The following is a 17362-nucleotide window of genomic DNA, read 5'->3' on the forward strand; positions in this document are numbered from 1 at the left end:
GCTTTCATGGTCGCCCCATCTCTGGTTTACAAGTCATCATCTACATCTGGAGGATGAGGCTGACAGCCAGGGAACCGGCAACTTCTGATAAGGTTCACTTTAATGCTCCGAGGCTCAAATGCTTATGACGTGTACCTACTAACCTACGCGTTTCACTCATTATGAGCTTAGCGTGGGAATTAAACTTCATACGTGGCGTTTGCATGAAACTGGCGCCAGATTATGCGGGCGGAAAGATTGTTTTAATTATACAAATTTTATTATAATTATTACAGAAAATTCAGACAAAACAACACCCCATAGCTCAATGAATAAAATAACAGGCAGACTCAGAGGGGGACTCTGGGGACATCTAGTGGTCAGTTTGCAGAAGGAAGACACTCTGTGTGGGCTCATATACTGTATATATACACCTCTCATTATATATATATAGGAATTAGCAGATTCATCATTTGAATTTATAGATTTAATAAGAGGAGATGTGTGATTGGCTCAGTGATCTCTGTACAGCAGTGCAGTATATGTCAGAGCTATATAAATGTATAATATTAGTGTGTGACTGTGGGGGAGGGGACATTAAAGTGTAAGCTCCTCTGGTACAGAGACTGATGTGACTGTGGGGGAGGGGACATTAGAGTGTAAGCTCCTCTGGTACAGAGACTGATGTGACTGTGGGGGGAGGGAACATTAGAGTGTAAGCTTCTCTGGTACAAAGACTGATGTGACTGTGGGGGGAGGGGACATTAGAGTGTAAGCTCCTCTGGTATAGAGACTGATGTGACTGTAGGGGTAGGGAACATTAGAGTGTAAGCTTCTCTGGTACAAAGACTGATGTGACTGTGGGGGAGGGGATATTAGAGTGTAAGCTTCTCTGGTACAGAGACTGATGTGACTGTATGGGAGGGGACATTAGAGTGTAAGCTCCTCTGGTACAGAGACTGATGTGACTGTGGGGAAGGGGGCATTAGAGTGTAAGCTCCTCTGGTACAGAGACTGATGTGACTGTGGGGAAGGGGGCATTAGAGTGTAAGCTCCTCTGGTACAGAGACTGATGTGACTGTGGGGAAGGGGGCATTAGAGTGTAAGCTCCTCTGGTACAGAGACTGATGTGATTGGCTCAGTGAGCTCTGTATAGCGCTGCGGTATATGTCAGAGATATATAAATGTATAATAATAGTGTGTGGCTATGGGGGAGGGGACATTAGAGTGTAAGCTCCTCTGGTACAGAGACTGATGTGACTGTGGGGGAGGGGACATTAGAGTGTAAGCTCCTCTGGTACAGAGACTGATGTGACTGTAGGGGGACATTAGAGTGTAAGCTCCTCTGGTACAGAGACTGATGTGACTGTGGAGGAGGCGATATTAGAGTGTAAGCTCCTCTGGTACAAAGACTGATATGACTGTGGGGGGAGGAAACAGAGTGTAAGCTCCTCTGGTACAGAGACTGATGTGACTGTGGGGGAAGGGGACATTAGAGTGTAAGCTGCTCTGGTACAGAGACTGATGTGACTGTGGGGGAGGGGACATTAGAGTGTAAGCTCCTCTGGTACAGAGACTGATGTGACTGTGGAGGAGGGGACATTAGAGTGTAAGCTCCTCTGGTACAGAGACTGATGTGACTGTGGGGGAGGGGGGACATTAGAGTGTAAGCTCCTCTGGTACAGAGACTGATGTGACTGTGGGGGAGGGGACATTAGAGTGTAAGCTCCTCTGGTACAGAGACTGATGTGACCGGCTCAATGATCTCTGTGCAGCACTGCGGTATATATCAGACACATTATATTATATTATATATATATATACACACACACACACATTAGAACAGCAGATGGCACTGTTGTAGCTTTTGTATGATAATATATAAACAGAAGAGCACTATTGCAACTTTTTACGGTTATATATAAATTAGAACAGCAGAGGGCGCTGTTACGGTTATAGCTTTGTACCAATGTAAGATTTTATATAAAGGAGAACAGCAGAGGGCGCTATTGTGGCATTGAATTGATGTAAAGTTATAGAATATTTGAGGGGCGATGATATGTAGCATCCTCAAAACATATTTTAGCCTTCTTAATGCCAGACCACCACGCTGCAACGGCATGCATTGTGTGCGGTTGCAGTACGGCCCCATTTACGTGACAAACAGAGGGTACAACTCCTCCCAGTGCCTGAAACATGTTAGGAGGCCTTGCAAAGTGCTGTAATATAATTGGCTTCTATTACAGAGCCCTCCCCCTGGCAGCCTGATTCCTGGTTCTCAGAACATGCAACAATACTAAATAATAATTTATTTTGTCTGTAAAGTTCAGTTTTATGGTTCTTGTCTCTGATTGGTTGCTGCGCGTTGGCAGCCATTTCCACTATTATATGAAGTCAGAGAAATCGACCAATAAAATCATTCCTAGGAAGCTGACCAGACGTAACGAGCTAAACAATATTTTTAGCACAAAAACTGCAGATGAGACGGACGTTGTATCCAAATATTTTTATTGAAATATTGCACAATAGCTGAACTCAGTAAATGTTGCCCCGCCCCCTGCGCTCAGGACGCCTCTACTTCTTTAAGATCTCCCTTATGGCAATGGCCACGGAAGCTGAGAAACACATGAATTCCTCGAAGGTCACCTTCTTGTCGTTGTTCACGTCCATCTTACCGATGATTCCCTTCAGGACCTCATCCTTCTTCCCGCTTCCCTGTAAGACAGAATTAGGACAAATTTTCATTTTGATTATTTTACTTTTTAAGCGAGATTTCCCCCCCAGTAGTTTGTGTCTCTGCCCCTCCCACAATGGTGTGATTTCCTGCAATAGTTTGTGTCTCTGCCCCTCCCACAATGGTGAGATTTCCCCCCAGTAGTTTGTGTCTCTGCTCCTCCCACATTGGTGAGATTTCCCCCTGTAGTTTGTGTCTCTGCCCCTCCCACAATGGTGTGATTTCCCACAGTAGTTTGTGTCTCTGCCCCTCCCACAATGGTGAGTTTTCCTGCAATAGTTTGTGTCTCTGCCCCTCCCACAATGGTGTGATTTCCTGCAATAGTTTGTGTCTCTGCCCCTCCCACAATGGTGTGATTTCCCACAGTAGTTTGTGTCTCTGCCCCTCCCACAATGGTGAGTTTTCCTGCAGTAGTTTGTGTCTCTGCTCCTCCCACATTGGTGAGATTTCCCCCTGTAGTTTGTGTCTCTGCCCCTCCCACAATAGGGAGATTTCCCCCCAGTAGTTTGTGTCTCTGCCCCTCCCACAATGGTGAGATTTCCTGCAGTAGTTTGTGCCTCTGCCCCTCCCACAATGGTGAGATTTCCTGCAGTAGTTTGTGTCTCTGCCCCTCCCACAATGGTGAGTTTTCCTGCAGTAGTTTGTGTCTCTGCCCCTCCCACAATGATGAGATTTCCTGCAGTAGTTTGTGTCTCTGCCCCTCCCACAATGGGGAGATTTCCTGCAGTAGTTTGTGTCTCTGCCCCTCCCACAATGGGGAGATTTCCTGCAGTAGTTTGTGTCTCTGCCCCTCCCACAATGGGGAGATTTCCTGCAGTAGTTTGTGTCACTGCCCCTCCCACAATGGGGAGATTTCCTGCAGTAGTTTGTGTCTCTGCCCCTCCCACAATGGGGAGATTTCCCCCCAGTAGTTTGTGTCTCTGCCCCTCCCACAATGGGGAGATTTCCTGCAGTAGTTTGTGTCACTGCCCCTCCCACAATGGTGAGATTTCCCTGCAGTAGTTTGTGTCTCTGCCCCTCCCACAATGGTGAGTTTTCCTGCAGTAGTTTGTGTCTCTGCCCCTCCCACAATGATGAGATTTCCTGCAGTAGTTTGTGTCTCTGCCCCTCCCACAATGGAGAGATTTCGCCCATCTCTATATTGGGGTCAGGAATCATATGAGATAATTCGAGCGATGGGATTGGCTGCCCTCTGGGGTGTGACTTACGCAGAGTGTGGGGAATTCAGCGATGGCGAGGTCGAACAGCTCGTCGGTGTTCAGGGTGTTTGCATCGCCGTCCTTTCTGCGGGCGTAATCCTCGAATTTCAGGATCATCAGAGTCATGCAATCCTCCACGGTTGTGTTCTTAAAATCCTGGAGAGAGAAGAGAGGAGAGATTACACAGCGACTGATCCCTCCAAGGTCACTCTGGGGGGGGTCACGGGGTTCAGAAGACTGACTGAGATTCTAAGAAGGTGTCAAGTACACAGTGTGGAGTGTCAGATTCAAAGTCGGGGGGGGGGGGGTGTCAGGCACGAAGTCTGGGGTGTCAGATTCAAAGTCCGGGGGGGGGGGGTCAGGCACAAAGTCTGGGGTGTCAGATTCAAAGTCTGGGGGAGGGTCAGGTACAAAATCTTGGGGAGTGGGGCAAGCCACAGTCTGGGGGGGGGGCAGGCTCAAAGTCTGGGAGGTTGATTGATACAAAATCTGGTGGGGGGGTGTCAGGCACAAAGTCTGGGGTGTCAGATTCAAAGTCTAAGGAGGGGGGGGTGTCAATGTCTGGAATGTCAGATACAAAGTCTGGGGGGCCATCAGGCACAATCTGGGGGGGGGGTGTCAGGCACGAAGTCTGGGGTGTCAGATTCAAAGTCTGGGGGAGGGTCAGGTACGAAATCTTGGGGAGTGGGGGGCAAGCCACAGTCTGGGGGGGGGGGGTGTCAGGCACAATGTCTGGAATGTCAGATACAAAGTCTGAGGGCCACCAGGCACAGTCTGGGGGGGGTGTCAGGCTTAAAGTCTGGGGGTGTCAGATACAAATGTCTGGAATGTCAGGTGCAAAATCTAGGGGGGGGGCACCAGGCACAAAGTCTGAGAGGGTGTCAGATACTTAGTCATTTTAGGCACAATGTCTGGGTTGTCAAATACAAAGTCTGGGGGGGGGGGTAAGGTACAAAATCTGAGGAGATGGGGCGTTAGGCACAAAGTCTGGGGGGGGTGTCAGGCTCAAGGTCTGGGGGGGGGGTGTCAGATACAAAGTCTGGGGGGCATCAGGAACAAAAACTGGAGGGTGAAATACAAAGTCTGGGGAGGTGTCAGGCACAAAGTCTGGGGGGGGGGTTTCAGGCACAAAGTCTGGGGGGGGGTTTCAGGCACAAAGTCTGGGGGGGTGTCGGGCACAAAGTCTGGGGGGGGTGTCAGGCACAAAGTCTGGGGGGGGTGTCAGGCACAAAGTCTGGGGGGGGTGTCAGGCACAAAGTCTGGGGGGGGGGTGGGGGGGTCAGGCACTAGGTCCGCCCATCAGCTACTCCAGCCTGACAAAGAAGGTTTACTAAATATTTTATTGGTTACTTTTAATGTCTTTGGCTCCGCCTTGCCCTCAGGCGATTGTCTGCGGCTTCTAGGTGGGCGTGTCCTAGGCAGGTTTTGTCTCGGTGTCAGGACTTTCAGTCCGGTTTGTCCGGTTGGGCCGCCGCAAACTGCCACCTCCGCAGCAGCCAGAGTATAAAGGGCTCATTATAATAATGGGATTTACACTGTGTGCTGTGTAGCCAAAGGGGGGGGGGGGGGAGTGACACCAATTTCTGCACCCTACGCTGCTTGGTGTCACCTCTCCGGAGTCCTGTAACCCGTACACACACACACCACTGGCCTAAACCCCTCCTCCAGCCCCCAGTGCCTGAAACATGTCAGCAGTGTGCACTGACTCTGTAGATATCAAGCTGGACTATTGACTTCACACCGAGATCCTCCTGTGAGATCTTCACCTGATCCTCCGGGGCGACACCCTATAAACTGCGATATTTGTTCAGCCAATCACAGGTCACTGAGATCAGGCTAGCATATGATGAGCTCTGATTGGCTGCCTGAGATGCATTCTTACTAAATAAAGATTTCAATATTCAAAGTTCTCCGGGGGATGTGTGCGTGTTCTATACACGACCAATCATCATTCATTTCTCTATTGTGTACTATAGGACTTCGCGGGGGTGGGGGGTAACATGCAAATGAGCAGAGAGGGGGCGGAGATCCCTATAAATGGATTATGTTACATCTTTAATCTGCATCTGTGCAAAATGATACTTTGTATTATTAATATTATTATTATATGATTATTATTATTTTATAATTAGCATTATTATTATTTTTAGTATTATTATTATCACTAATATTACTGTTAATACATTATTATTAGCATTATCACTATTATTTTTTTATAGTTTTATTATCATTTTTAATATTATTTTTATCATTTTTATTTCTAGTATTATTAACACTAATATTACTGTTAATACTTTGTTAATGATAGTAGTAGTAATAATATTATTAATATTATTTTTAATAAAAAAAGTGAAATGATGATGATGATGATGATAATATTAGTATTATTAATATTATTATTATTATTATTAATAATAACAATATTATCATCACTTCACTTTTTTTTTTTATTATCATCAATAGTATTATTATTATTATTATATTTAGTATTGGTATTACTGTTAATACATTGATAATAATATCACTATCTTTTTTATAGATATTATTATTATTTCACTATTATTTATTATTACAATTATTAATATTGTTATCACTATTACTTTTATTATCATTATTATTTTATTAATAATATTATTATCATCATTATTTCACTATTATTAGTATTATTATTATTTCACTATTATTTTCATCATTATTATTTTTAGTATTGTTACTATCACTAATATTACTAATGATACATTTGTTGCTATTATTATTATTATCATCATCACCACCACTATTACGTTTATTATTCTCATTATTATTGTTATTATTATCACTAATAATACTGTTAAACATTGTTATTATCACTATCATTTTTATAATTATTTTTTTTTACTATTTTGTTTAATATTATCATTATTATTATTATTTTTAGTATTATTATTTCACTATTATTTGTATTAAAATTTTTAACATTATTTATTTTAGTATTGTTATTATCACTAATGCTACTGTTAATACATTGTTATTATTATCATCATCATTATCACTATCATTTTTATAATTATCATTTCACTATTTTGTTCATTGTTATAATCTTTACTATGGTTATATTTATTATTTCACTATTATTGTTATTATCATCATTATTATTATTATTACTTTTATCATCATTATTATTATTATTATTATTATTACCTTTATCATCATTATTATTATCATTATTACTTTTATCATCATTATTGTTATTTTCACTAATATTACTGTTAATACATTATAATTAACATTATCATCTTTATTATTATTTCACTATTATTTTTAGTATTATTATTAAAATTATCTCTATTATTTTTATTATTATCACTCATATTGGTAATATTTTTAGAATTGTTATTATCACTAATATTACTGTTAATACATTATTATTATCACTATCATTTTTATAATTATTTTTTTTACTATTTTGTTTAATATTATCATTATTATTATTATTTTTAGTATTATTATTTCACTATTATTTGTATTAAAATTTTTAACATTATTTATTTTAGTATTGTTATTATCACTAATGCTACTGTTAATACATTGTTATTATTATTATCATCATCATCATCATCATCATCATCATCATCATCACTATCATTTTTATAATTATCATTTCACTATTTTGTTCATTGTTATAATCATTACTATGGTTATATTTATTATTTCACTATTATTGTTATTATCATCATTATTATTATTATTATTACTTTTATCATCATTATTATTATTACCTTTATCATCATTATTATTATTATTATTACCTTTATCATCATCATCATCATCATCATCATCATCATTATTATTATTATTATTATTACTTTTATCATCATTATTATTGTTATTTTCACTAATATTACTGTTAATACATTATAATTAACATCATCATCTTTATTATTATTTCACTATTATTTTTAGTATTCTTATTAAAATTATCTCTATTATTTTTATTATTATCACTCATATTGGTAATATTTTTAATATTGTTATTATCACTAATATTACTGTTAATACATTATTATTATCACTATAATTTTTATAATTATCATCATTTCACTATTTTATACCTAATACATTGTTATTATTAGCAATATCATTATTTTTATTATTATCATTATGATTATTATATTATTCGCTCGTCTTACTGCGTATGAAAAACAAATGGCGCCTTCGGGCGGTAATAACCGCGGCTTCATGTAAATATAATGTAAATTATGTGTACCTTCTGATGTCTGACACACCCGGGAGGCAAAATAAACTCCCTGGGGCAGAAATGGAGGACAGGCGTTGGCCAATTGTCCAAACTGAAAAGGAGAGGCGGGGCAGATTTGCCGCACCCACCGCTACCGATAAGTGGCGCGCGTAGGGTTAACCCCGCCCTTCCTTTTGATCAGTCAGCCAATAAGTGAACGTGGAGGGGTAATCGATCGCATGGATTGGGAATATCTATCTGATGGCCATTGTCCCCCTCCAGCGCCAGCAGCACCCGGCCCCCTCCTCACAAACATGGGCGCACGGCTATGCCAAGCAGCCATGTTCATGCCGGCTGGGTTTTCCTGGCCCCGCCTCACAAACATGGGCGCACGGCTATGCCAAGCAGCCATGTTCATGCCGGCTGGGTTTTCCTGGCCCCGCCTCACAAACATGGACGCACGGCAATGCCAAGCAGTCATGTTCATACCGGCTGGGTTTTCCTGGCCCCTCACAAACATGGACGCACGGCTATGCCAAGCAGTCATGTTCATACCGGCTGGGTTTTCCTGGCCCCTCACAAACATGGGCGCACGGCTATGCCAAGCAGTCATGTTCATACTGGCTGGGTTTTCCTGGCCCCTCACAAACATGGACGCACGGCTATGCCAAGCAGTCATGTTTATGCTGGCTGAGTTTTCCTGGCCCCTCCTCACAAACATGGACGCACGGCTATGCCAAGCAGTCATGTTTATGCAGGCTGAGTTTTCCTGGCCCCTCACAAACATGGATGCACAGCTATGCCAAGCAGTCATGTTCATGCTGGCTGGGTGTTCCTGGCCCCTCCTCACCAACATGGACGCAAGGCTGTACCAAGCAGTCATGTTTATGCCGGCTGAGTTTTCCTGGCCCCTCACAAACATGGATGCACGGCTATGCCAAGCAGTCATGTTTATGCTGGCTGAGTTTTCCTGGCCCCTCCTCACAAACATGGACGCACGGCTATGCCAAGCAGTCATGTTCAAGCTGGCTGGTTGTTCCTGGCCCCTCCTCACAAACATGGGCGCACGGCTATGCCAAGCAGTCATGTTTATGCTGGCTGAAATTTCCTGGCTGCACCTCCAGGTCAGACCACCCCTGAGGATGGGGGGGGGGGGATAAGGAGACTTCCCGAGTCTTTGGAGACTTCCCGGTTACAGACGTGAGATGTTTTTGGGGGAAGTCAGGAAATGGCATTGGCTGTTCCTGTTTGATGATCGCTGTTGAGTCCCCCCCCCCCCTCTTATGGCAGCATAAACAGGCACACATGGGCAATCCGAGCATGCATGGTTATGCCGTAGCTGAACGATAGACAAGCTCTGAGCAGATTGCGTCTGTTTATCCAAAAGAAGTCTCTGATCTGTGATTGGAGGTGGGGATTGAAGCCACACCCAATCCAAACTCCCTATTCTCCGATCTCTGAGTGGACCCCCCCCCCCATTCTCCGGGGGTTTCTGAGACCACTGACCCCCATTCTGCCCACCTGCACAGGTGACCATGACCTATGGAGATCAGAACCTGAACCATCCTCTGACCCCCCATAAGAGGAAGCCCCATAGGGCGAGGTGAGACCCGTGCTAAGCTGGCCATAACATTGGGTACCACGCCCTCCTCCGTACACATAGCGGACAGCGGAGTCTCACTTACCATGTTCTCAATGTCAGATTCTGGAGGACGGAGAGGAGAGTTCAGCCGGTGTGGTGCCCGTTAATATCTGACGTTGAATTTATATACGCAGACAGGACAGCGCCACACCCAGGGGAGCCGCCCAATCGGAGAGGGATGAGCCCAGGATTTTGGGGGGGAGGGATCACCCTCCCTCCTCTCCTCATTGGCTCTCTTCTTTTCACAAAATTCTTCCGAAATGTTGGTAAAACTTTTAGTAAAATGTCTCTGACTTTTCACCGCCTACCTGGGGGGGGGATTAACCCCTTCTGGGAAGAATCGCCCTTCGCAGCAATGTAACCAATTATCTTCACCGAGAAAAAAGATACTAATGGGGGGGGATGGGATCAATCGTTGTTTTATTGTGGAGAGGAGGCAGGAAAAAGAGAAAGACGAGTCAGACGAGTCCCTTTCATCTTCTGTGCTTTATATAATGCCTGTCCTACATAGTTATTATATATAGAGGGGAGAGAGAGAGAGGAGAGAGGAGAGAGGGAGAGAGAGAGAGAGAGGAGAGAGAGAGAGAGAGAGAGAGAGAGGAGAGGGGAGAGAGAGAGAGAGAGAGAGAGAGAGAGAGGAGAGAGAGAGAGAGAGCGGGAGAGGGGGGAGAGAGAGGAGAGGGGAGAGAGAGGAGAGAGAGGGGAGAGAGGAGAGAGAGAGAGGAGAGAGAGAGAGAGGAGAGGAGAGAGAGAGAGGAGAGGGGAGAGAGAGAGAGAAAGAGAGGAGAGAGGAGAGAGAGCGGGAGAGGGGGGAGAGAGAGGAGAGGGGAGAGAGAGGAGAGAGAGGGGAGAGAGGAGAGAGAGAGAGGAGAGAGAGAGAGAGAGGAGAGAGAGAGAGAGGAGAGGAGAGAGAGAGAGGAGAGGGGAGAGAGAGAGAGAAAGAGAGGAGAGAGGAGAGAGAGCGGGAGAGGGGGGAGAGAGAGGAGAGAGAGAGAGAGGAGAGGGGAGAGAGAGGAGAGGGGAGAGAGAGGAGAGAGAGAGAGGAGAGAGAGGAGAGGAGAGAGAGAGGAGAGGAGAGAGAGAGGAGAGAGAGAGAGGAGAGAGAGAGGAGAGGAGAGAGAGAGGAGAGAGAGAGAGAGAGAGAGGAGAGGAGAGAGAGAGAGAGGAGAGGGGAGAGAGAGAGAGAGAGAGAGAGAAAGGGGGGAGAGAGAGGAGAGGAGAGAGAGAGGAGAGAGCGAGAGAGAGAGAGAGAGCGGGAGAGGGGAGAGAAAGAGGAGAGGAGAGAGAGAGGAGAAGAGAGAGGAGAGAGAGAGAGAGCGGGAGAGGGGAGAGAGAGAGGAGAGGGGAGAGAGAGGAGAGGAGAGAGAGAGAGAGCGGGAGAGGGGAGAGAGAGAGGAGAGGAGAGAGAGAGAGAGAGAGCGGGAGAGGGGAGAGAGAGAGGAGAGGAGAGAGAGAGAGCGGGAGAGGGGAGAGAGAGAGGAGAGAGAGAGAGGAGAGGGGAGAGAGAGAGGAGAGGAGAGAGAGAGCGGGAGAGGGGAGAGAGAGAGAGGAGAGGGGAGAGAGAGAGAGAGAGGAGAGAGAGAGAAGAGCGAAGGAGAGAGAGAGGAGAGGAGAGAGAGGGGAGGAGAGAGAGAGGAGAGAAATGAGAGCGAGGGGAGAAGAGAGAGGAGGGGGAAGGAGAGGAGAGAGAGAGAGGGAACAGAGGAGAAAGAGAGAGGAGAGGAGAGAGAAGAGGATAAAGAAATGAGCGAGGAGAATGCAGAGGGAAGAGAGTAGAGAGAGGGGGGGGGAGAAGACCAAGAAATAAGGGGAGAGAGTGGAGGAAAGCAATAGAAGAGAGAGAGGAGAATAGAGAGGGAAGGGAGGGGGAAACCGAGAAATGAGAGAGAGGAGGAGAGCAATAGGAGAGAGAGAGAGGAGAATCAAGAGGGAAGGGGGGGGGGGAGAAGACCGAGAAATGAGAGAGAGGAGGAGAGCAATAGGAGAGAGAGAAGAGAATAGGGAGGGGGGAGAAGACCAAGAAATAAGGGGAGAGAGAGAGGAGAGAGAGAAGAGGATAAAGAAATGACAGAGAGGGGGGAAAGAGAGGAGAATAGAGAGGGAGGGGGGGACCGAGAAATGATAGAGAGGAGGAGAGCAATAGGAGAGAGAGAGAGGAGAATAGAGAGGGAAGAGAGGAGAGAGAGGGGGGAGAAGACCAAGAAATAAGGGGAGAGAGTGGAGGAAAGCGATAGGAGAGAGAGAGAGAAAGGAGAATAGAGAGGGAAGAGAGGAGAGAGAGGGGGGGAGAAGACCAATAAATAAGGAGAGAGAGTGGAGGAAAGCAATAGGAGAGAGAGAGAGAAGGGAGAATAGAGAGGGAAGAGAGGAGAGAGAGGGGGGGGGAGAAGACCAATAAATAAGGGGAGAGAGTGGAGGAAAGCAATAGGGGAGAGAGAGAGGAGAATACAGAGGAAAGAGGAGGGGGGGGGGGAGAAGACTAAGAAATGAGAGAGAGGAGGAGAGCAATAGGAGAGAGAGGAGAATAGAGATGGAAGAGAGGAGAGGGGGGGGAGAAGACCAAGAAATGAGAGAGAGAGGAGGAGAGCAATAGGAGAGAGAGAGGAGAAAAGAGAGGGGGGAGAAAACCGAGAAATGAGAGAGGGGAAGAGAGAGGAGGAGAGCAATAGGAGAGAGGGGAATAGAGAGGAGTGAGAGAGGGGGGAGAAGACCGAGAAATGAAAGAGAAGAGAGGGGGGTAAAGAGAGGAGAGTGAGAGAAGAGGACAAAGAAATAAGAGAGGAGGGGGAAAGTGAGGAGAGAAACGGGGACAGAAAGAGGAGAATAGAGAGGGAAGAGAGGAGAGAGGGAGGGGGGAGAGGATCAAGAAATGACAGAGGGGAGAGAGAGGACAATAGAGAGGGAAGAGAGAAGAGGGAGAGAGAAAGAGGAGAGGGAGAGGAGGGAGAGGAGAGGACAGAGAAATGAGAGAAGGGGAGAGGAGAGGGGGAAGAGAGGACCGAAAAATTAGAGAGAGGAGAGGGGGTGAGACAGAGGGAAGAGGAAGAAAGAGGACAGAGAAATGAGAGAGAGGAGAGAGGGGGGAGAGGAGAATAGAGAGAGATAGGAGAATAGTGGACAGAGAAATGAGAGAGAGGGAGAGGGTGGAGGGGAGAGGAGAGGGGGAAGAGAGGACCGAAAAATTAGAGAGAAGAGAGGGGGTGAGACAGAGGGAAGAGGAAGAAAGAGGACAGAGAAATGAGAGAGAGGGGGGAGAGGAGAGGAGAGGGGGGAGAGGACAGAAAAAGAGAGAGGAGGGGGGAGAGGGAGAGAGTGGTCGGATACATGAGAGAGGAGAGGGAGAGAGAGGGTGGAGGGGGGGAGAGGGGAGTGGAGAGAGGGGAGAAAGAGGAGGGGAGAGGAGAATAAAGAGAGAGGCGAAGATAGAGTGGAGAAGAGAGAGATGACAGAGAAAAGAGAGGGGGGAGAGGAGAATAGAGAGAGAGAGGAGAATAGCGGACAGAGAAATGAGAGAGGAGGGGGGGGGAGACAGAGTTGGAGAGGAAAGGGAGAGAGGAGAGGAGAATAGAGAGGGAAGGAAGGAGAGGAGTGGTGAGATAGAGAGAAGAGGGAGAGGAAAGGGGGGGGAGAGGACAGAGCAATGAGAGAGAGGAGAGGAGTGGGGGGAGAGAGAGCACTGAGAGACAGAAGTGAGAGGAGAGGGAAGAGAGGGGGTAGAGGAAAGGGAGAGGAAAGCAGAGAAAGGGGAGAGAAAGGAAGGGGGGGAGAGAGGAGGGGGTAGAGAGAGAAGGGGGGGGGCAGGAGAGGGGGGGTGAGAAGGAGAGAGGAGAATAGACAGGGAAGAGGAGAGGGGAGAGGGTTGAGGAGAGGAGAAAGAGAGAGCGAGTCCAGCCCATAATAACTCCTCTGTTGCTATGGTGATGCTAAAATGTTTTTGGTCCTGCCAATAAAGCTTGTTTCAATTAGTATTTCAGAGAGATTTAGAAAAAGGGGGGAGGACAGAGGGGAGAGAGAGAAGAGAGGGGGCGCTCTTCCTCACCTAAGCCGCCCTCACACTAACCCTGCCTATGCTACACTTAAATCATAACTCCAGCTAAAATATTTTCCTTTGTTTCGGGTGGAGTGGAGAAGAGTTACATTTTTCGTTCTTTCTGTCTGTGACCCCTTTGGGGAGATTTCCCCTCACTTCCTCCTCCTGTGACACCCATACAAGGCATGAAAAAACTGGTTGTCACCGGGGCAGGAAGTTGCAGACGATAAGAACATTTTCAGAACTTTAACCCTTCCTCGCTTTAGCAAACATGGGTTTATGTTTTTATCAGGAGAGATTTCCCACCACTTCCTGTCCTGATGGTAAGGGAAATCTCACACAGCAATACCAAACTGACGCTCCATCCAAAATGATGCAGAAAAAAGTCAGATGTTTTTTTTTTTTATCCTATCTTTAGTTTTGGGTGGAGCCTGGAAGGGTTATAACCTCTGTCAGGTGTATATTGTTGTCTGTGTCCTGCTGGGCAGAGTCATCCTCTCTCTGTGTCCTCTTGACCAGAAAGTGACGGGAGATCCAACATTTTAGATTTGTCACTGGAACAGGAAGTGAGAAGAAATCCTCCACTGGAGACACCTGCAGTTTCCCTCACTTCCTGTTTTGTCTTAGGAAGGATTGTCATGCTTGTTTTAGAATATGAAAAGTTCCCGAAAAGTTTCAGCACAGACATGCCCCCCTAAAAGTTCCCTAAAAGTTTCAGCACAGACACGCCCCCCTAAAAGTCCCCTAAAAGTTTCAGCACAGACACGCCCCCCTAAAAGTTTCAGCACAGACACGCCCCTTTAAAAGTCCCCTATAAGTTTCAGCACAGACACGCCCCCCTAAAAGTTCCCTAAAAGTTTCAGCACAGACACGGACCCCTAAAAGTTTCAGCACAGACACGGCCCCTTAAAAGTTTCAGCACAGACACGCCCCTTTAAAAGTCCCCTAAAAGTTTCAGCACAGACACGCCCCCCTAAAAGTCCCCTAAAAGTTTCAGCACAGACACGGACCCCTAAAAGTCCCCTAAAAGTTTCAGCACAGACACGCCCCCCTAAAAGTTTCAGCACAGACACGCCCCCCTAAAAGTCTACCTAAAAGTTTCAGCACAGACACGCCCCCATATCTCTGCTGCGTAACCCCGCTATTGGCAGTACCTGTGTGGGAGTCAAATACCAACTTAATTCTGAACTGCAGGCAGATATAAAATACAAAAAATGAATACAAGCCTATAATCATTCGTACATTCCTATATACAAGCAGTGAATGTCCCTGAATTTGACCCTGGTATCAGACTCCCTGCACAGCAGAGCTCAGACTGGGAGAAGGAGAAGCAGCATTAGGAGCCATTCAGTTCACATGCTGACAAGAAGCATGCTGATAGGAGGAGAGAGCAGAGTGACAGAGAGATGAGCTCATCGCAGTACTGCTTCTCCTTTCACTGTGCAGTCACCGGTTGGGGGGCTCGTCCGGGATGAAATGGGTTCAGATGGAGTGGGTTGAATGACAGGTAGTTTTTGCTTATAGAACAATTATAACAGAACACTTTTTCATTGAGACCAGAAGGGAGCCAATCAGAGAAGATGATTGCTGGGGTGTACATATTTTGTCTTGCAGCCGCGGTGCAGATCTGAATCATGTTCCATGCCGGAGGCAGGTGAGATACGACATGATTCCAGTATTGTAGATAAGGATCTGCTCATTATACGCTCAGAGCTGGCTGAGGTTGTCCGCCGACGTGCTCCGGCTTGCTCGCCCTATTCCTGCTTAGTGCGGGTGTGACCGGCGCCCTGGGGATAGAGTCCCTGTGTCTACGCTTCAAGTCTATCCCTCACCTCGGGCGCCACTGTTCTCCATTTTCTGTCAACGCCCAGGACCTGCGCCAATTCTCCTGTGATAAGGGATAGATAGATAGAGAGATAGATAGATAGATAGATAGATAGATAGATAGATAGATAGATAGATAGATAGATAGATAGATAGATAGATAGATAGATAGATAGATAGATAGGTAGATAGATAGATAGATAGATAGATAGATAGATAGATAGATAGATAGATAGATAGATAGATAGATAGATAGATAGACTGACTATATTGTCAAAAGTATTGGGACGCCTGCCTTACAAGCACATGAACTTTAATGGCATCCCAGTCTTAGTCCGTAGGGTTCAATATTGGGTTGGCCCACCCTTTTCAACTATAACAGCTTCAACTCTTCTGGGAAGGCTGACCACAAAGTTTAGGAGTGTCTCTACGGGAATGTTTGACCATTCTTCTAGAAAGTGCATTTGTGAGGTCAGGCACTGATGTTCGAGAAGGCCTGGCTTGCAGTCTATGCTCTAATTCATCCCAAAGGTGTTCTATGGGGTTGAGGTCAGGACTCTGTGCAGGCCAGTCAAGTTCCTCCACCCCCAAACTCGCTCATTTATGTCTTTATGGACCTTGCTTTGTGCACTGGTGTGCAGTCACGTTGGAACAGGAAGGAGCCATCCCCAAACTCTTCCTACAAAGTTGGGAGCATGAAATTGTCCAAAATGTCTTGGTGTCTTAACCTGTTTACGCATGTCTTTTGACAGTTCTTTTCCGCTCCCCATGGCTCGGTATGTAGCCTCCAACGCAGGGGGTTCTTTACTGTTAGGGCTTCAAGATTGTAGAATTCTCTACCACAAGAGGTGGTTTCTGCGGGGAGTATGGCTACTTTCAAAAGACTCTTAGACGTACATCTCAAGGATCAGAACATTCAGGGTTATGAGAGATGATTACGGCCACACACACCTACACAGGTTGAACTGGATGGACTATTGTCTTTATTCAACCTCAACTACTATGTAATTATGCTGACACCTTCACTGGAACTAAGTTGCCAAGCCCAACCCCTGAAAAATAACCCCACACCATAATCCGCCCCTCCACCAAATGATTTGGACCAGTGAACAAGGCAAGGTCCATAAAGACATAAATGAGCAAGTTTAGGGTAAAGGAACTTGACTGGTCTGCACAGAGTCCTGACCTCAACCCGATAGAACACCTTTGGGAAGAATTAGAGTGCAGACTGCGAGCCCAGCCTTCTCATCCAACATCAGTGCCTGAAACTTGCTCATCCATGTCCTTTTGGACCTTGCTTTGTAAGCGCTTCTTTAACAATGGTCAAACATTCCCAGAGACACTCTCCTAAACCTTGTGGACGGCCTTCCCAGAAGAGTTGAAGCTGTTATAGGCTGCAAAGGGTGAGCCAACTCAATATTGAACCCTGTAGGGGATACCAGAATGGTCCAATCATAAAACAAAGCATGGCAACAAGTAAACCAATGAAATGCCCTTTGTTTAAAAGTCTGCACCCCCTTAGTTCTTAATCCTGTGTATTGCCCCCTTTAGCACCAATGACAGACTTTAATAGTTGTCTATGAAGCCCCCAAATTCTTGCCGGTGGTGGAGCTGCCCATTCGTCTTGGCAAAATGCCTCCAGGTCATGCAAAGTCTTCGGTCGTGGCTCGATGATAAGAAGGTCAGGAGATGGACACTCCAGAACCTTCACTGGAGAGTCAAGCTTGGCCTTGCTCTT

At 45.9% G+C, this 17362-nt stretch overlaps 1 protein-coding gene across 1 annotated transcript; it reads right to left on the bottom strand.

Moving 5' to 3' along the window:
- Positions 1-2465: 2465 nt before the first annotated feature.
- Positions 2466-8132, bottom strand: LOC309569897 (protein S100-G-like; the record flags this gene model as incomplete). The annotated part of the gene is made up of 3 exons (XM_082275888.1): positions 2466-2694; positions 3922-4068; positions 8082-8132. 3 exons carry the CDS (start codon positions 8130-8132, stop codon positions 2554-2556), a joined length of 339 nt encoding a protein of 112 aa, XP_082132014.1. The 3' UTR covers positions 2466-2553.
- Between the last annotated feature and the right edge of the window lie 9230 nt (positions 8133-17362).

This window comes from Pelophylax lessonae, assembly GCF_965119305.1.
Source record: "Pelophylax lessonae genome assembly, chromosome: 13".
NCBI lineage: Eukaryota > Metazoa > Chordata > Amphibia > Anura > Ranidae > Pelophylax > Pelophylax lessonae.